General features: G+C 40.3%; 1 protein-coding gene across 5 annotated transcripts in view; it reads left to right on the forward strand.

Annotated features, from left to right (window-relative positions):
* ADGRV1 (adhesion G protein-coupled receptor V1) overlaps positions 1 to 20,687 on the forward strand; it is a 416,951-nt gene that overhangs the window by 324,438 nt on the left and 71,826 nt on the right. For 4 of the 5 annotated variants that reach the window (XM_075128566.1, XM_048851004.2, XM_075128567.1 and 1 more), the window contains one exon: positions 19,762 to 19,919. In XM_075128566.1, coding sequence (XP_074984667.1) covers positions 19,762 to 19,919 — 158 coding nt within the window. Of the gene's footprint in view, positions 1 to 19,761; positions 19,920 to 20,687 lie in introns of those variants that run through there. The other variant, XM_075128569.1, reaches the window with a different exon arrangement.

The following is a 20,687-nucleotide window of genomic DNA, read 5'->3' on the forward strand; positions in this document are numbered from 1 at the left end:
CCGTTTACTTTGACCCATAAACTGTTGGCACACCCAAGCAGTATGCATTCCAGAGAAAATCCCCTACCCATACTGTATAGATATTGGCTGAACTTGCTGTCGGGTACAAGTGGTTAAGTGAAAACCAAAGAAACAAGTAGGTATTGCACTAAGCAAAAGTTGGATTTAGGGAAAGTCCCAACTTTTTACAAAATTAATGTGACAGTTTTATGGGAAGTTCTTTTTCAGAACAAAAGATTTGGTTTTGTGGCATTATGAGATGATTTAAATAGATATTGTATGCAGGTTTTGTTTTTCTTTAATATATATATATATTTTTTTTTGGTAACTAGGATAAATTGAATGCTAGGGCTTGTTAACTTAGACACCGAGATGCACATCTCCGTTCATGTCCTTGCTGCTGTTGCTTTTTGTGTAGGGATCATGCCCTGATGTAAAATAACCTGTGTGACAGCTAATGTTTGGTGGAAAACCATTATACATTATCATGTGGTGAGAGAGGTTTACCACAAAAAGAGTATAGTTCTCTCAGCCTGTGATGTCCTAAAATCTATGGGGCTGCCCGGTGGATCTCAGAGCACTAATGGAAGTGCAATCACAGTGGAGATTCAGTTCTTCTGTACTACTCCTTCTTTGTAGTAATGCTCGCTAAGGGCTTTCCGTCCAGCCCACGACTGGGCCAAATGCCACTCCTTCTCTCAGAAAGTTGATGATCCGGTCCAACATATTTTGGGAGGCTCAGCAGGAGTAACCAGCAAAATTGTATGATGATTTCTGCAGAATGCCAGTGCTCGGTAATAAAGTACAGTTTTCTAAAAAAATAATATTTTAATAAACTGCTGGCACATTTGTACAGTGTACATTAGTAACATCCAGGCTTTAACAAATTGCACTTTGTCATTTTGACTATAAAATATTTATGAAAGTCACTTTTTCATATCACTTGCACTATTCTTAATGTTTTCTTTCTACTGCAGAGGGCAGAAAGGGACTGACACTGTGCTGCACATGTTGATGATGTGCGGTGTGTTGAACCTTAAAAGTAAACTGCATTTGTTGCCTGTCTGTCTCCCAACAAAGAAGCTATAGTTTGAGCCAATGGTAACGTCAAGCATTTGTATTAATGTTTGCTCAGCAACAGCGTGAGGCTCAAGAAGCCAATAGGAAAGCTTTGTTCTGTTGTTTTACACATACTATAGTTCAGTGTGTATCTGTAATTTCCTGTTCACCATCTGGGAAAGCCAGATGCAGCTCTTTTGATAAGAGGCACTAAGGTTCAAACTATCTGCTCCAGTCTTTCAAATGTAGATTCAGACTATTTGCACCAGAACAAACAGGTACTTCCTCTGTTGTAATGTGCTGTTGGTTTCTGTTCTATACTGTCAGGTTTCAGAGGAACAGCCGTGTTAGTCTGTATTCGCAAAAAGAAAAGGAGTACTTGTGGCACCTTAGAGACTAACCAATTTATTTGAGCATGAGCTTTCGTGAGCTAAATTGGTTAGTCTCTAAGGTGCCACAAGTACTCCTTTTCTTTTTGTTCTATACTGTATCCTACATGCACAAAAAATAACATGGGCTGTTTAAAAACAAAAAACCCCACATACAGTATAAAGCTACTGTCAGGAACTGAGTATGAAAAAGTTGGGAGTCTCCTGAGGAATTCTTCAGAGATGAGATCTAGGAGACAAAGTTTAAAAAAAACAAACCCTAAAGTCAGGAACAACAGCCTGTTCACACTATCAGCAAGAACATTTGCACTTGAAACAAGTCTATAGTAAAAAGAAAAGGAGTACTTGTGGCACCTTAGAGACTAACAAATTTATTTGAGCATAAGCTTTCGTGAGCTACAGCTCACTTCATCGAAGCTGTAACTCACGAAAGCTTATGCTCGAATAAATTTGTTAGTCTCTAAGGTGCCACAAGTACTACTTTTCTTTTTGCGAATACAGACTAACACGGCTGCTACTCTGAAACCTGTCATTATGCAAGTCTATAGTAGAGTTTCAGCAAACAAGCTTTTGCATTTGTTTGAAGTCCAAAGAAATTTTTAAAAAAGTTTATAGCTCCTGTTTTTATTTAATTATTTTTTATTCCTAACTTATTTTACCTGAAATTTCCTCCATTTTGCTAATTGTTTTTTTTTAAAGTAATTCAGTAGTTTCAATACCTAGATACTATAGTAACTGGAATTATCTGTCTACTTTTACATGGATAGTTTCAGCATTTAGAAAGAGAAGTATAATTTGATGATGATAGAATTGTCACAATCTGCCACAGCAATTACCTAACTTCTGTATTTTTTACAAGCATCACCTCATTATATAACACATTATTCTTTGAGTCAAAAATCCATTAGTGTGTAAAAGAATTTTTTTTTGGTAATATTTAAGTCAAGATGATTTAATTTTTTAGAACCAAGAGATTTAGGGTGAAATCTTGGTCATACTGAAGTCAGTGGGAACATTCTCATTGATTTCAGTAGGGCCAGGGTCTCACCCCATTTATTTAGCACCTGGTCCAAAGCCTTTGACTTCAAGGAGCTTTAGAACAGACTCATACTTCATAAAATTGACCAGACACACTCACAATTAAAACACACACATCTCTAACATTCATGTGGAAATCCTCAAATGATCTAGATGCAAATTTCCAAATTTGTGCAATGACTATAATTTCGAGAACCTTTTAACACTAATGCATGAAATTTAGCCATTTTACAATACTTTTGTAAATTCATTTTACTGGGGAGAACTTGAGCTCAGTCTGTAATTTAGCGTAGGTTATGTTACTTGTCCAACCTGTGCTTATCATACAGTTCATCTGCAGCCTGTTAAGCTGTTCTCAAAAAGACAGTGGCTGGGATTTTCAAAGGGGTTGAAGGGAGTTGGATGCCCAACCCCACTGAAAGTCAATGGCAGTTTGGTGCCTAACTTAGGGCTTGTCTGCAGTACCAAGTTTTGTTGACAAAACTTATGTCGACACCCAAAAGGCGACCAAACAAAAATCGCCAAAGGGTGTTCACACTTGCTCCCTCTGTCCACAGATCACATCCACATTGGGGATGCCATCATCGACAGGGTGAGCAATGCACCGTGGGCATGTATTCCACAGTGCAGTGTTGTGGGGAAGAACACTGCACATCTTGGGATTCTCTCCGAATTCTCCCACAGCCCCCCTCAGCTGTCGAAAGCAGCATCATGAGTAGCTCTGTGAGCTCTTCATGTTGAGGAATGGCAAAGCAGCACAGCAGTGTGTCCCCTTCCCCCTGCAAAAAGAAAAGGAGTACTTGTGGCACCTTAGAGACTAACCAATTTATTTGAGCATGAGCTTTCGTGAGCTACAGCTCACTTCATCAGATGTTATACCGTGGAAACTGCAGCAGACTTTATATACACACAGAGAATATGAAACAATACCTCCTCCCACCCCACTGTCCTGCTGGTAATAGCTTATCTAAAGTGATCAACAGGTGGGCCATTTCCAGCACAAATCCAGGTTTTCTCACCCTCCACCCCCCCACACAAATTCACTCTCCTGCTGGTGCTAGCCCATCCAAAGTGACAACTCTTTACATAATCAAGTCGGGCTATTTCCTGCATAGATCCAGGTTTTCTCACATCCCCCCCACCCCCATACACACACAAACTCACTCTCCTGCTGGTAATAGCTCATCTAAACTGACCACTCTCCAAGTTTAAATCCAAGTTAAACCAGAACATCTGGGGGGAGGGGGGGGTAGGAAAAAACAAGAGGAAACAGGCTACCTTGCATAATGACTTAGCCACTCCCAGTCTCTATTTAAGCCTAAATTAATAGTATCCAATTTGCAAATGAATTCCAATTCAGCAGTTTCTCGCTGGAGTCTGGATTTGAAGTTTTTTTGTTTTAAGATAGCGACCTTCATGTCTGTGATTGCGTGACCAGAGAGATTGAAGTGTTCTCCGACTGGTTTATGAATGTTATAATTCTTGACATCTGATTTGTGTCCATTTATTCTTTTACCTAGAGACTGTCCAGTTTGACCAATGTACATGGCAGAGGGGCATTGCTGGCACATGATGGCATATATCACATTGGTGGATGTGCAGGTGAACGAGCCTCTGATAGTGTGGCTGATGTTATTAGGCCCTGTGATGGTGTCCCCTGAATAGATATGTGGGCACAATTGGCAACGGGCTTTGTTGCAAGGATAAGTTCCTGGGTTAGTGGTTCTGTTGTGTGGTATGTGGTTGTTGGTGAGTATTTGCTTCAGGTTGCGGGGCTGTCTGTAGGCAAGGACTGGCCTGTCTCCCAAGACTTGTGAGAGTGTTGGGTCATCCTTTAGGATAGGTTGTAGATCCTTAATAATGCGTTGGAGGGGTTTTAGTTGGGGGCTGAAGGTGACCGCTAGTGGCATTCTGTTATTTTCTTTGTTAGGCCTGTCCTGTAGTAGGTAACTTCTGGGAACTCTTCTGGCTCTATCAATCTGTTTCTTTACTTCTGCAGGTGGGTATTGTAGTTGTAAGAAAGCTTGACAGAGATCTTGTAGGTGTTTGTCTCTGTCTGAGGAGTTGGAGCAAATGCGGTTGTATCGCAGAGCTTGGCTGTAGACGATGGATCGTGTGGTGTGGTCAGGGTGAAAGCTGGAGGCATGCAGGTAGGAATAGCGGTCAGTAGGTTTCCGGTATAGGGTGGTGTTTATGTGGCCATTGTTTATTAGCACTGTAGTGTCCAGGAAGTGGATCTCTTGTGTGCACTGGACCAGGCTGAGGTTGGTGGTGGGATGGAAATTGTTGAAATCATGGTGGAATTCCTCAAGGGCTTCTTTTCCATGGGTCCAGATGATGAAGATGTCATCAATATAGTGCAAGTAGAGTAGGGGCTTTAGGGGACGAGAGCTGAGGAAGCGTTGTTCTAAATCAGCCATAAAAATGTTGGCATACTGTGGGGCCATGCGGGTACCCATAGCAGTGCCGCTGATCTGAAGGTATACATTGTCCCCAAATGTGAAATAGTTATGGGTAAGGACAAAGTCACAAAGTTCAGCCACCAGGTTAGCCGTGACATTATCGGGGATAGTGTTCTTGACGGCTTGTAATCCATCTTTGTGTGGAATGTTGGTGTAGAGGGCTTCTACATCCATAGTAGCCAGGATGGTGTTATCAGGAAGATCACCGATGGATTGAAGTTTCCTCAGGAAGTCAGTGGTGTCTCGAAGGTAGCTGGGAGTGCTGGTAGCGTAGGGCCTGAGGAGGGAGTCTACATAGCCAGACAATCCTGCTGTCAGGGTGCCAATGCCTGAGATGATGGGGCGCCCAGGATTTCCAGGTTTATGGATCTTGGGTAGTAGATAGAATATCCCAGGTCGGGGTTCCAGGGGTGTGTCTGTGCGGATTTGAGGAGGAGGTATTGTTTCATATTCTCTGTGTGTATATAAAGTCTGCTGCAGTTTCCACGGTATAACATCTGATGAAGTGAGCTGTAGCTCACGAAAGCTCATGCTCAAATAAATTGGTTAGTCTCTAAGGTGCCACAAGTACTCCTTTTCTTTTTGCGAATATAGACTAACACAGCTGTTCCTCTGAAACCTTCCCCCTGCAGCAGCAGTCTGCCTGCTGCTGTGTTCCTAGTGCAGGGCAGGAAAAGAGCATTCCAATGATTTGCTCTTTGTTTGCTCCCCAAAGGGAGCAGCACACTCAGCTGTCAGATACTTCCTGGAGCTTTGAAAGGGGAGGGGCGCATGCCTGCAGGGCAGCAGAGATCAAAACACTGAGCAGAGCAATCAGGTTTCAGAGTAACAGCCGTGTTAGTCTGTATTCGCAAAAAGAAAAGGAGTACTTGTGGCACCTTAGAGACTAACCAGTCTCTAAGGTGCCACAAGTACTCCTTTTCTCAGAGCAATCAGGGCAGGCATTGTGGGACACTGGTGGAAGCCAGTTCTGTGGACAAAACAATCAGCAGTGTCTACACTGGCTCTTTGTTGACACTAAAGGGAAGGGAAAAGACAAAAGTCTCTTGAAGGGGTGGAAGCTTTTTGTCACCAAAACTGGGCATTTTTCACGACAAAAGTCCCATTGTAGTGTGTATGCTCTTGTTACTAAACTAAGGCAGTTTTTGGTGACAAAACTTGGTAGTGTAAACAAGGCCTCAATTAGGCCGCCTTTGAAAACTCCCTTTGGCCCTGGTTCCAAACTTGTGTTAATTTTACATTGTGTAATTACGTTAGCAGAGTTAGGCCTACTTGCATCAGGTAAATAAGATGGCCCCCTGCCCTGGCTGCTGTGTGCTTCTCCGGTAGTATTAAGCAGACAGAAAATTGGTGAATCCAGTTCCCTGAACATTAGTTCTCCCTGGTGTGGAGAAATCCTCAGGTGTTGGAGAGACTCCATAGCAGCTCCTGTGCCACCCCTGCCCACAGCTCCTGGTGCAGGCATCCTTTCACCCCATTGCCAGAATAGCTCCTTTAGGATGTGGGCTGTCAGGTGTAATTTAGAGTAACCTTGAGGCTGCTCTTATTTGTCCTGGGGACTGACTAGGCCTTCGCTGGTTTCAGAACCAAGAGAGCATAAAGGTGACTTTGAACCACTTTCTCACCCTCCAACTCAATCCTTTGGCAAGAGTAGTTTGGCTGGAATGAAAGGTCTAGCCCAGAATGTCTATCACATCACAACATTAAATTATTTCTAAACGCTTTCATTATGAAAGGGCACATACTCTACCTTTACCTGAGGCTTGGTATTGTTGCATTTACTTTGCAGTGCTAAGCTTCATACACCAATGTATCCAGTACACATGAGTTTTGTGCTGCTCTGTTTTATATCTCAGTGTGGGTACCAGGGTCATTATGCATGATGGCTTGTTTGAAATGGAAAGTGCATGTGAGCATTAACACTCAGGTTCAAGAAAGCTTCTGTGGCATTGGGATTTTAATTATTTTTTTAAATCAAGGCATCCTTGGCCTTGCGTGGCCCATGATGCTGTAAAATCCTGATATTTATAGTAGATCTTTTTATGAAAAGTTTTTCTCTTGAAACAGTACTTGATATTGAGTAAATCAAATAAGTATGTAATAATAAATTAGTTTTATGTAAGGGATATCCCCTAAAATATACTGAAGGAAAGAAAAATGATGTTTCATTTAATCAAAGCTATACTCACATATTAACCTCATGTCATATTTCAGTGGCTGATGTTATCTATTTTAGGCAGACGTGCTCAAACATTGAACACACAGTCTCTGAAACAGCATAGGCACAGGCACTAATTATCACTGGTTTGGAAAGGATGACAGATCCAAACTTGCCAAGAGTTCAGCTTTGTGTTTAGATCTGCCTTTGTTTTCCTTATTTCAGCCACTCAAGTATGCCTGTTGTAAGGTTAATGTGTGGTTGGTGAAATAAAACATTATTTCTTCTCCTCAGTATATTTCAGTGGACACCTCTTATAAAATCAACTAGTGGATTATTGTATTTGTTACATTAAAATGTGATTGGGGTGATGAAAAGGAATGGTTGACAGATATTTTTTTCAGAATGGCTCAATTGTCTTTAAGAGGCTATCTGCTGTATCTCAGGACCTAATAATGCCTTTCCTATGGTGGCTGCTCTTATTGATTTAAGCAGATATTTTCAAAACTTTTAGGTGATTTTGAGTACCTCAACCTTTAAAGGCCCATCTTGAGAGTCATTACCGGGGCCTGATTTTTCAAAAATTGTTGTGCACCCAGCTTCTAAAAATTGCACTTCCTTAAGATGCCTTAATTTGGACCTCCAAATTAAGCACCCAATATCACTAGTCACTTTTGAGGCACCCAATATCACTAGTCACTTTTGAAAAGCTTGGCCTATAGTATTTAGCTTGATGCTCAAGTTTCCCCAAAAGTTATGCCCAAGACTGCAATGTGATATCTTAAATGGATATACTGGCTCCATTGAAGTCTATGGGTTGTGTCACTGACTTCAGTGGAGCCAGGATTTCTCCCTAGATTCTTTTTTAATCTTCCTTCATACTAGATGAGTATGTTGTGCTTCAACTTAAGGTGAGAGGGTCTCTTTTTGAAAGTGACTGCTAAAACTGAGCACACAAAACTTGTGTACACACAGGTAAACAAGCCCTTAGAGAGAGGGAGGTCTTTCTGTGTGAGCGGAGGTCGGTAGCCAGAAACTCCTAAAGTCTAATCCCACACCCAACACTGACTCCCTCTGCAGCCTTGAGCATGTCCCCTCTGACTCATTTTCCTTTTTAATCTGTAAATTTGGGGTGTTGATACTTTCACTATTACTTTGCATGAAGACCTTTGAACATGAAACTGGGATGAATATACCGAGAATGCACTTCAAGCTTCCAGATGTTTTCTGAGCTCTTGGAATACACTGAACACTTTGGGTGTGTTCATGTGTGCACAGTCTTCTTTTTTTTAATATATGCTTGGACATTTAAAAATAAAATATATATTTAATCCCTGCAATCAAGATCATTTGAATTGCAATCTCATCTTCACATGGTCTGCACAACTTTAGTGAAAACTTCCTAACCCATATCACTTGTACAAGACACATTAGTATTGAAACGAAAGCTTTTGGTAAAAGCTGATCAGGACTGGAAACTAATGTAAACACTTCCACTCCAGCCTGCAGCTGGAAGTGTGTTTTTCTCCCTTCTATATCTGGGATCTTGCTTTTCCAAGAAACTTTATTAAACAGTTTAGATTGTGTCATATGTTTCTTGATCAACGCTAGGGATAAGTTTGCTTATGCTCAAGGGTGTAGGCTGGCAACTTCAGTCTAATGTGAAATAGGATGTAAATAAGTGTCATGAGTATTTTCTGTGCACATGCTAGCATCTTTCTATGCATGTGCACTGGGGTGGATTACACCGATTGCAAAGGTAGCCGTTAAGGGAAATAGTCTGTGTGGTGAAGTCATTTTCTGTAGAGCTACAATTTATATCTTACTTCAAAATGTCCCCGTTAGTACTTCAGTTCAGTTCTTACATTTCACATCTCTGACTCTGACTCTGTAGAACAAAATGTATATTCTCAGACATTCACCATGATGGTGAATGAGAATAAAAACTGAGCTGAAGAGAAAAGTGGAAAATTGAACTGGTTTATTTCCAGTTTCTGGGTTTGATTCCCCTGACTGGACATGAGATGTGCAGATTATTCTGGGGAGCATTCACGGGAAGAGCAAGCAATAACTATACTACTGTCCTCCCTCATTATCCCTTATTATGCAATCTTTAATTATATGATCACTTACTATTTTTTCTATAGGACCCCTCCCTCATTTAGTGCACAGGATGGCAATGCTCAGGGAATGAATTAGAGTTGTGTAATGCAGAAGGCAGTTGTCTGTAGAGCCCCTGTTGGTTGCAGAAATTAGGTTTATAATGAATCAGGAAGGGATTGCAGGAAAAGAAATGATGGTCTTATGATTTTGCAAGTTGAAGGCCGCTCTGGAGAAATGGATTCTATCCCTGCCATTGCCACAGTGTTTTATGAGATTTTTGACAAGTCACTGAAAAAATAATGTTCCCTGTTGGCCACTAGTTGTACGTTCATTTTCTGGGTGTCTGGTTTTTAAGACACCCGGGATCAGACTTGCAGAAGTGCTGAAAGCACATAATTGCAACTGAAGTTGGCTGGAGCTGTGTTTGAACACATAAAGTGCTGTAAAATGACTAAGTACTCTGAGAAATCATGCCCTAGGGCACACAAAATTAGTGGACACTTCTGACAATTTTGGTCTCTGTGCCTCAGTTCCCCAACTGTAAAATGAGGATGGTAACAACTCACCTCACAGAGATGTTGTGAAGATAAATTAATTATATCTGTGAAGCCCTTAGATACAATTATGAGAGCACAATAGAGAACAACAAGGCAGAAATTAACAATTCTGTATTTGATGCAGATTTGTATGGTTTGTGGTACATAAAATCAAGAGCCACATATTGAATCAGAAGGATATAAAGAAATATTGAATAACTTCCCATTCACTGCATAAGACAAGGGTCTTGTGGAAAAATAGTATCTAACTATTTTGTATATTGTTAAAGACTGCATCACAATGAATACACACAAGCAAGCTTCTGGCATTTTCTAACTTTTAAGGGCTTGATTCTGCAACCTTAATGATGTTCTTTTAATGTATATGTTCGGTGCCATATTATACAAAAGCAGTGATAGCAGAGGCTGCCTAGGGAATGCCTTTGTCTTGCTCTTTCCTAGTCAGTTCTGCCCATTCCTGGAGGTGTACCAGCTTGGTGCTGGATCCCCCCAGAATCTAACCCAGGCTGAAGCTAGAATTTGTCAGGTACACATCAAAGACACTGCTAGGTAATAATGATTATTAACACTTAGCACGGTTGTTCAAAGTACTTTAAAGACATTGACTAATCCTCACAGTACCCTGAAGTGAGCTGTAGCTCACGAAAGCTTATGCTCAAATAAATTGGTTAGTCTCTAAGGTGCCACAAGTCCTCCTTTTCTTTTTGCGAATACAGACTAACACAGCTGCTACTCTGAATCCAGTACCCTGATTGTTACCCCTATTTCAAAGAGTAAGGAAGAGAGGTTTTGACTTGTCTCAGTACGCAGATAGCCATCAGTGTAAGCAAGAGGACACATTTTTTCCTTTCCTGGATCCAATGCTGCACTCATGACACTAGATCTCTCTTTACCTAGGCCTCAATTCAGCAATGTACTTGAGCGCACGCATAAATTTAAGCGTATGTGCAGTCCCAGTGATATCACTGTTAGAACCACTCAGGCTTAAAGTTATGCATAGATCAAAGTACCTTGCTGAATCAAGATATAACGTAGATGTTATAGGCCTTATATTACATTTGTGTTTCTAAAATATCTTGGGAGGGATACAGGCTTGGACACGAAAGCAGTAAGTCACAGAGCTTGGACTGTAGGTAAATCCACAGATGTCACGTGGGTGTAAGAAAGCTAATGAGTTTCCCTGTTTTTATTATTTTATTTTATTTTATTATTAGCCTTATAATAAAGTGAATTATGTTATCAATCAAGTGAAGACATATCACATCCTCTCACAGGCACAATGTATCCTTATCAATTTCTTGACATATTAGAAAGAAATAACATCCTAATCTGTGCCAGGTGGATTCTCGCCTTAAAAAGAAATAGAAGAGTAAAGCACAATGGAAATCTGCGTGTAACTGGTGTGTCTGGTAATACAGAAAGAAAACTAGGGAAATGAACTATATGTAAAATCAACAATATAGTTGCTTTATTTACTTTGTTCATTAGAAATGGGGGAAAACAACGAGGAGTCCTTGTGGCACCTTAGATACTAACAAATAAGCTTATGCCCAAATAAATTTGTTAGTCTCTAAGGTGCCACAAGGACTTCTCGTTGTTTTTGCTGATACAGAATAACACGGCTACCACTCAGAAATGGGGAAGTGATTTAAAATGCCAATGTGGGTGTTGCCCTGTGCAAAATAAAAACAAAGGCTGAATTACTTGGCTTATTTCAGGCATTTGTGTGCATCCCCAAAGAACAGATAGTTCTATGTTGGATTCTCGTTCATTGCCATGAAGTAGTTTTTAAGATTAGAGGACTTGACAATGACAGGAACATCCTGTTGACAAAAATGAATTCTTAAGATAAAACATTGGCTCAAGCAGAGCGGATGGTTTGTTTCACAAGTGAAGAAAAAATATTTCCTACTGTTTGGACACACATAATGGGCCTGAACCTGCACTTGCTAAGTTCATCTGGGTATGTCTCACCAAATCAGTTTTCTGCTATTGAAGAGGAGAGGGTCATTGGTGCACCTCAGTTCCTCCTATTCTCAACCTGTGGCACACAATAATTTAGTCTCCTGAGGCCTGTGATACTTTAGTCCAGAGGTAGTCAATTATTTTTTTGTCAAGGTCCAAATTTTTTGGTCAAGGTATAGTCAAGGTCCAGACTCCAGAGAAAATAATGAAATAATAATGATAATAATAAGTTAAAAGATTTCGGGGTCTGTTCAAAAGCATCTGGCAGTCTCGATTTGGCCCATGGTCTGCTTATGACTACCCTTGCTTTAGTCTGATCCCGGTTATTGGGCGCAGTGTCTGTAACTGGGTGGGATTTAGTGGCTTGTGATAAACAGGAGATCAGACTAGGTGATCTAGTGGTCCCTCTTGGCCTTAAACTCTATATCTCTTTACTGATGAAATCTCATTTTTCTCTTCTCAGATATCATTGGGAAGTTAGTCTGAGTCAGATATGCAGGATTGGGCCCAATATCTTAATAGGTGGCATTGACTTAGCTACCGGATGGCCAAGTTGGTCTCTTTATTAGGGTTTTTGTTGTGAGTGGCGGGTGGGTTTTTTCCAGTATATGTTACTTTTGGAGTAGGTTTGTTTGAAGCCTGGCATGCTGCTGTGGATAGACACTGTGAGATCTCCACTCTTCAGAACAGTGCTACTGTGCATAAGGGTGGGAACAAAATGGCACAGAATAGGCTAGCTTTGGTGATTGCCATAAACTGAAAAAATAAAGCAGGATTCTAAAACAGGCAGAAATGCTTTTGAAAACCAGGGGCAAACAACCTTAAACGAACAAATGGCTTCCACGAGGCTCAGGAAAAGAGCACCCTCACACTCATGCAATATGTCCACTGAAGCTGCGAACAATCATTTTGCAGAGGAGGAAGTCACTGACCCTGTGGAGAAATGTGAGGAGGTTTATTAGTGAGATCAAGTAGAATCATAGAATCATAGAATCATAGAATATAAGGGTTGGAAGGGACCCCAGAAGGTCATCTAGTCCAACCCCCTGCTCGAAGCAGGACCAATTCCCAGTTAAATCATCAAAGTAGTCTCAGAAAACTGTATTAGCAGAGCAGGTTGCAGCTAAAAGCTTGGGGCCCCAACAAATAAAGAAAACTGGAATGTTTTCAGGAGAGATTTGAATCCTCAGACCATCAGATAAGCGACCTGAAACATCAGAAGCTGGTAGTAAACATCATCATCCAAGATGAGTTAAAATAGCAAAAATGTGATTTTGGAGTACTGTGTCCAGTTTTGGGCCGCACACTTCAAGAAGGATGTGGATAAATTGGAGAGAGTTCAGCGAAGGGCAACAAAAATGATTAGGGGACTGGAACACATGAGTTATGAGGAGAGGCTGAGGGAGCTGGGATTGTTTAGCCTGCAGAAGAGAAGAATGAGGGGGGAGTTGATAGCTGCTTTCAACTACCTGAAAGGGGGTTCCAAAGAGGATGGCTCTAGACTGTTCTCAATTGTAGCAGATGACAGAACGAGGAGTAATGGTCTCAAGTTGCAGTGGGGGAGGTTTAGATTGGATATTAGGAAAAACTTTTTCACTAAGAGGGTGGTGAAACACTGGAATGCGTTACCTAGGGAGGTGGTAGAATCTCCTTCCTTAGAGGTTTTTAAGGTCAGGCTTGACAGAGCCCTGGCTGGGATGATTTAACTGGGAATTGGTCCTGCTTTGAGCAGGGGGTTGGACTAGATGACCTTCTGGGGTCCCTTCCAACCCTGATATTCTATGATTCTATGATTTTAATTTTCAATATGTTGCCTAGATACAGCTGACAGACACATAATTTGTTGCAAATCCTATTTGACAATTTTGACGGTTTTTTCAGCAAGTAATTATTTGTGAACAAATTTTCCCATTATTTGACTTGCCTTGGGCCTGTAAGGATTTGGTCTTACATTGGGCTTGTCTATGCTTGAAATGCCACAGTGGTACAATTGCAGTGCTTCACCATAGGCACTACCTATGCCAATGGGAGAACCCCTCTCATCGTTGGTAGCTAGGTCAATGGAAAAATGTTTTAGTCAACCTGGCGCTGTCACCACCTGGAATTAGGCCGGCTTAATTCTGTCACTCAGTTGGGTAGATTTTTCACACCCCTGAATAATGTTCATCTCACTTTTTAGCTTGGATTAGGCCATTACTATTAGTACCATACCAAAGTACACAACCATATCTCTCTAGAGGTGATGAAATAACAATAACAAGGGAAAAGCTTCAGTGAGACAGTGACAAAAAAATTAATTCAGCCAGGGGTGTAGTTCCCTGACGCCATCTCTTTGTCCCTAAAAGAGGATTCTGATTGTTTGATAATCCAGAAGACTTGCAGTTTTTTAGAAAATCTAACTTTTCACATTTGGATGCTCTGCCTAAGAGACTGTCCTTGGAAATCTAGTTGTGACAACAGAGAGGAGAAAACTCTCAGTCTCTTTCCAAATATGCTGATCGAACTCCCTTTCCTTAGACGGGATCATTGAATGTCACTCCTATTATGGAGTACCTCCTAGAATTACTGAATTAAGGCTCTTTTGTTTTTATTTTTTTCTTTTAAAAACAAATTATGTAATTGTACTAACATTTAGCTTCATGTATAGATTGTTTTCCTCCTTTGACTTACTTCATTTAAATAAGTCTCTACATTTTTGGGGTAGGAATATTGGGTCACATTGGGATTTCCAGAAAAGACATAAACCTACACTAAGAATACAGAGGAATTTAGGAAAACATAGGGATGCATAAGTCTGCTTGTCCCTGGAAGGGTGCTAACCTTGTTTTATATAAGTTGGAAAAATGGGTGTGGAGGTAAGAGTCCTGATCCCAGTTGATCAGTAGGTGATGTTGTTTTAATTTAAGTACAATACAGACAGCTAATATAATGTCCTCTTTTTCAAAGGAAAAATAATCATTTTTCTTGTTGACCTTTATCACACAGGCCACTGTGTGCTGTTAGTCCTGTTAAAGCAGTCTTTTTAGACAAAAATGGTATGGGCTTTCTGTAATAGCTTTTACCATAGTAGACAAACATTTCTATATTTTATGCCATTTCTAGTCTTGGTTACCCAATTATTTAAAGACCGTTCTTTATTGACTGCTTGGTGTTAGAGAACAAAAGTCTCTAATAATTATCATAGTGGGAAAAGTTGAATTTGTTTTTAGCTATCCCCAAATGGAATTTAAATCATTATGTACTATTTGAGAAAGGTATTTCCAAAATTATCCCTGATTTCTCATAGGTGTCACAGAAAAAATGGATCTTCTAAAGAGATGCGGAGAAGGAGGGAGTTGGTCTTTCCTATTAGCTTAGGGAGGGCATTCCATGAGCTATGGGCATCACAGATAAAGGTGTAGAGATGTTTGTGAAAATATCAGGCAGATGGATGTTGAAGGCTGGCAGCACGGATAGACTGGAGCAATGGGAGGGTGTCATGAAGAATCTTGAAAGTGAGAGGAAGCAACTTTAACTTGATGTGGTGGAGAAGGGAGAGCTAGTGAAGGGAGAGGTAATATGAGAGTAAGGAAAGTTGGTGTCAGGGAGAGCAGACAAGAGGAGGTTAAAGTAATCAAAACATAACTGATAAGAGCATCAACGAGTATTTTAGCAGTGTGGACCAATAGAAAAGGTCAGACTTTGGAATGTTATGGTGGAAGAAGCAGTGTTATTTGATTGTGTTCTGGATGTGTGGAGCAAAGGAGAGGGAGGAGGGTCAAAGTTGACCTCCAGATTATTGGACTGAGTGACAGGGAGCATGGTGGTGGTGTCAAAAGTGGCAGAGAAGGGCAAGAGTGGGGAAGGCCTGAGAGGAACGTTAAGGAGTTAACACGGCGAAAATGTGAATTTAAGCTAACAACAAGACATCTAAGAGATATCAGACTTGCAGAAATGCAGGTTTGTTCAAGGAGACAGATTAGGAGCAAAAAGGCAGTTTTGTGAGTCTTCGATGGTCAAAGGTGGTGCTAAAAACTGTGTGACTATATTGTTGCCTGAAGAAGCTAAATATGATTGATCTTTCCTACCACTCTCTTTGCTCTACAAAATGCTGCCACAACGTTGGCCAAATCTACTAGAGGTGAGCATGCTCCAAGATCCATACTTTTTGGAAGTCATTCAGGACCCTAATTTAAAAACAAAGTCAAACACAAAACCTAATTATTAATCTGAAGATCTGTGATGATTTAACTGTTGAGTGTTTCCTGCCAATATCCTTACTGGATCAGTATGGTGCGCTCTGCTCCCATTTGATTATATTTGCAGTGTCAGTAACTGCCAGGGGGAGGTAGAAGTACAAAATACCTTACTTACACAGATTGGCTCTGTGCTCACATGAATTAAAGTCTTCACATACAAAATGTAGTCGGGGGGAGGGGGGGAGTGTTGATTAAAATATGCCGCAGGAGGTAATGTTTATCTAAACAAACAATGCTGGTGATTAGAAAGCTAATCAGGATATAGTTTATTCCAGAATGCATGACCAGTGTCTATAGTTATTCTTTATACCATAGTTTATTTGGGGATTAGGAATATTTTGCATTCATTCCCATCAAACAGTAAAAAGATGGAGCATAACAGAGTTCAAGGTGCCAAATGGAACATTAATAAATAAATGTGAGCATCTGGCATACACATATTTTCTGATTGTTGTCTGAAATCCTATACCATACATTTTTTCGGTATGCAAGACATGAAACATCTTTCAACACACAAAGGGCTCGGTTTGCAATAAAATACACAGGAAACACTGTTTGCATTATTGTTACAGCCTTATTGGTCCTGGGATATGGGAGGGACAGTGTGGGTGAAGTAATATCTTTTATTGGACCAATTTCTGTTGGAGAGACAAGCGTCCGAGCTACACAGAGCTCGTCTCTGTCACCAACAGAAGTTGATCCAATAAAAGATATTATCTGATCCACCTTGTACATTTCTTAGAAAACACTGGCTTTTTTCACCCCATTGATTGAATATATTCTTTAAAAAACAGTCAGAAGTGAGCTTTGAACTTTTAGGCCTCATTAAGAAGGTTTCTGTATATTCCTTGCCCATGTAATTGATAGAGTAAATTTAGAACTAGCACATAAGGACATTAGCAAGAATGATCTACTTGCATGAACTGGTTTCCACTAACAGAGCACAGAGGAATGTGCCCCTTTCCCAGCCTGCTATGAGTATGTGTGACTCATGTAATTGAAGAGAAAAGGGTAGAGGTTTCAGAGCATAAATATGACTTCACAGGAGACAGTATACCTGCACGAAAATATTTTTCTTTTCAATAAAATCTAAAAGCAATACATATAATAGCAGTCTGCCTGTATTTTTAATGTGGATTTAAATTAAACAGGAAAACATTTTAGGAGGGGAAATTAATTTGATTCATAAGGAAAATCACAGGGCGTAACACAGTTCACAGAATTTAAGACCAGAAAGGGCTATTAGATCATCTATCTGATCTCCTGTGTATCACAAGCATTAAACTTCACCCCAGGTACTCCTATATTAAGACCAAAGTCTTTAGTTAGACCACAGGCAGAGAACAGGAGGGAGACCAAGCTGTCACCAGAGTCTGACTCCCACGCAATGGCAAGGAATTGACTAGGTGAGACACGCCCAGATGATCCCAGCAGGAGAACCACATCTTCTGCTTCAGAGGAAGGCGATAAACCCCCAAGGTCCTTGCCAGTCAGACCTGGAAGAAAATTCCTTCTTGACCTCAAACCTGGTGATCAGTTAGACACTGAGCAAATGAGCAAGACACACCAACCAACCATCAAGAAAGGGTTCTGTGTTTCACTTCAGAGCACTGGTCCTCCCTGTCTGATATCCCATCTCCTCATGTGGCCAATTTCTGATGCTTCAGAGGAAGGTGGAAAACAAACAAAACATCACCAAACCAGAATACATGTGGCCAACTGTGCACTGTCAAGTGATATTACTTTAGGTAGGTAATGAAGCATGTGTGGTTTATAAAACATATTCTCAATCAAAAGTACAGTAGAACCTCGGAGAACATAAGAATGGCCATACTGGGTTAGACCAAAGGTCCATCCAGCCCAGTATCCTGTCTACCGATAGTGGCCAATGCCAAGTGCCCCAGAGGGAGTGAACCTAACAGGCAATGATCAAGTGATCTCTCTCCTGCCATCCATCTCCACCCTCTGACAGACAGAGACTAGGGACACCATTCCTTACCCATCCTGGCTAATAGCCACGAATGGACTTAACCTACATGAATTTATCTAGTTTTTAAACCCTGTTATAGTCCTAGCCGTACAACCTCCTCAGGCAAGGAGTTCCACAGGTTGACTGTGCACTGTGTGAAGAAGAACTTCCTTTTATTTGTTTTAAACCTGCTGCCCATTAATTTCATTTGGTGGCCTCTACTTCTTATATTATGTGAACATATCAGTAACTTTCCTTATTCACTTTCTCCACACCACTCATGATTTTATATACCTCTATCATATCCCCCCTTAGTCTCCTCTTTTCCAAGCTGAAAAGTCCTAGCCTCTTTGATCTCACCTCATATGGGACCCGTTCCAAACCCCTAATCATTTTACTTGCTCTTCTCTGAACCTTTTCTAGTGCCAGTATATCTTTTCTGAGATAAGGAGACCACATCTGTACGCTGTATTCAAGATGTGGGTGTACCATGGATTTATATAAGGGCAATAAGATATTCTCCGTCTTATTCTCTATCCCTTTTTTAATGATTCCTAACATCCCGTTTGCTTTTTTGACTGCTGCTGCACACTGTGTGGACGTCTTCAGAGAACTATCCACAATGACTCCAAGATCTTTCTCCTGATTAGTTGTAGCTAAATTAGCCCCCATCATATTGTATGTATAGTTGGGGTTATTTTTTCCAACGTGTATTACTTTACATTTATCCACATTAAATTTCATTTGCCATTTTGTTGCCCAATCACTTAGTTTTTTGAGATCTTTTTGAAGTCCTTCACAGTCTGTTTTGGTCTTCACGATCTTGAGCAGTTTAGCATTATCTGCAAACTTTGCCATCTCACTGTTTACCCCTTTCTCCAGATCATTTATGAATAAGTTGAATAGGATTGGTCCTAGGACTGACCCTTGGGGAACACCACTAGTTACCCCTCTCCATTCTGAAAATTTACCATTTAGTCCTACCCTTTGTTCCCTGTCTTTTAAGCAGTTCTCAGTCCATGAGAGTATCTTCCCTCTTATCCCATGACAACTTAATTTACGTAAGAGCCTTTGGTGAGAGACCTTGTCAAAGGCTTTGTGGAAATCTAAGTACACTATGTCCACTGGGTCCCCCTTGTCCACATGTTTGTTGACCCCTTCAAAGAACTGTAATAGATTAGTAAGACATGATTTACGAACACGGGAGTTAAGAACTGACGGGTTTCAGAGTAGCAGCCGTGTTAGTCTGTATTCGCAAAAAGAAAAGGAGTACTTGTGGCACCTTAGAGACTAACCAATTTATTTGAGCATAAGCTTTCGTGAGCTACAGCTCACTTAATCGGATGCATCTGGTCAACTGACTGGTCAACCACAGACCTCATTTGTAACGAAAAGTACACAATCAGGCTGCAACGGAGAAAAAAAACAACAACAAAACAAACAAACAAATGCAATACTTTACTTGTCAAGTGTAAACTACAAAAAAAATAAAGCGAAAGTTAAAGAAATAAAAAAAGATTTGACAAGGTAAGGAAACTCTGTGCTTGTTTCATTTTAATTAAGATGGTTAAAAGCAGCATTTTTCTTCTGCATAGTGAAGTTTCAAAGCTGTATTAGGTCAATGTTCAGTTGTAAACTTTTGAAAGAACAACTATAATGTTTCGTTCAGAGTCACAAACGTTTCAGAGTTATGAACAACCTCCATTCTCGAGGTGTTCATAACTCTGAGGTTCTACTGTCTTTGTATTAGAAAGTTCATTTATGTAACTGTCCAAGTTGTTTGTAATGTTTATAAATGGTGGATGCTTTTTATTTTCTTTCAGATGCTTTATTCCAAATGTCTATGCTGCCCTCTTCACTGCTGCTCTCGTACCATTAATGTGCCTGGTGGTGGTATTTGTGGTATTCATCCATGCCTACCAAGTGACTCCCCAGTGGAAAGCATATGATGATATTTTCAGAGGAAGAACCAATGCTGCAGGTAGGAGACATGGGAGGATTCCATGAAGGCAAATAAAAACATTGAAGGCAATTCTAACTTAAAGTGGAATTCAGTCTAGTGCAGAGTACCTGTATAGAAATCCTGATTCAGTTAAGTTCTTATGCACATACATAAGTTTAGGCACATTAGTCGTCCCTTTGAAGTCAGTGAACTATACTTCCATGATTAAAGTTATGCACATGCTTTGTATCTTGCTGAATTGGAGACAAAGGCCATTGCACTACTTCAACTTTTAATATGGTCTTGAGCAAAATATAGGATATTGTGTGGGGTCTCTGCACTAAAGTGAACATCATCCTTTAGGAATAAGGAGTTGATTGTGTTTATTTATGGTTTAGAGTTACTCCTTGTTTTGAAATTTCAGGTACTAGTCCTAAGTAAATGAAGAAAAGTTCTGCACATAAGAAACATGCTTAGTTAAAAAAAAAATCTGTCTCAAGCACAGCAGGGATGGGTATTGATTGGTCTTTCCTGTTAGAATGGTTATTAATAAAATAGTGTTCACTAAACCAAATTCTAATGTCATCTTCAGTAAGTTAGGCCAACACTTTAATAATAGGGTACTGTGTGGATGACTAAAAGGAACTGTTTTCTCTTCATAGTGTCTTTGGATCAAATTTAGCTATGGTGTAAAGAGGTGCAATTCCATAGGCCAAGGCTGAATTTGGCTGTTAGGTTTTATAAACTGTGAAATGGTTCTTGAATCAGTTTTTATATGTAAAGAGAGTTTCATCTATCTATAGAAAA

This window comes from Caretta caretta, chromosome 5, assembly GCF_965140235.1.
Source record: "Caretta caretta isolate rCarCar2 chromosome 5, rCarCar1.hap1, whole genome shotgun sequence".
NCBI lineage: Eukaryota > Metazoa > Chordata > Testudines > Cheloniidae > Caretta > Caretta caretta.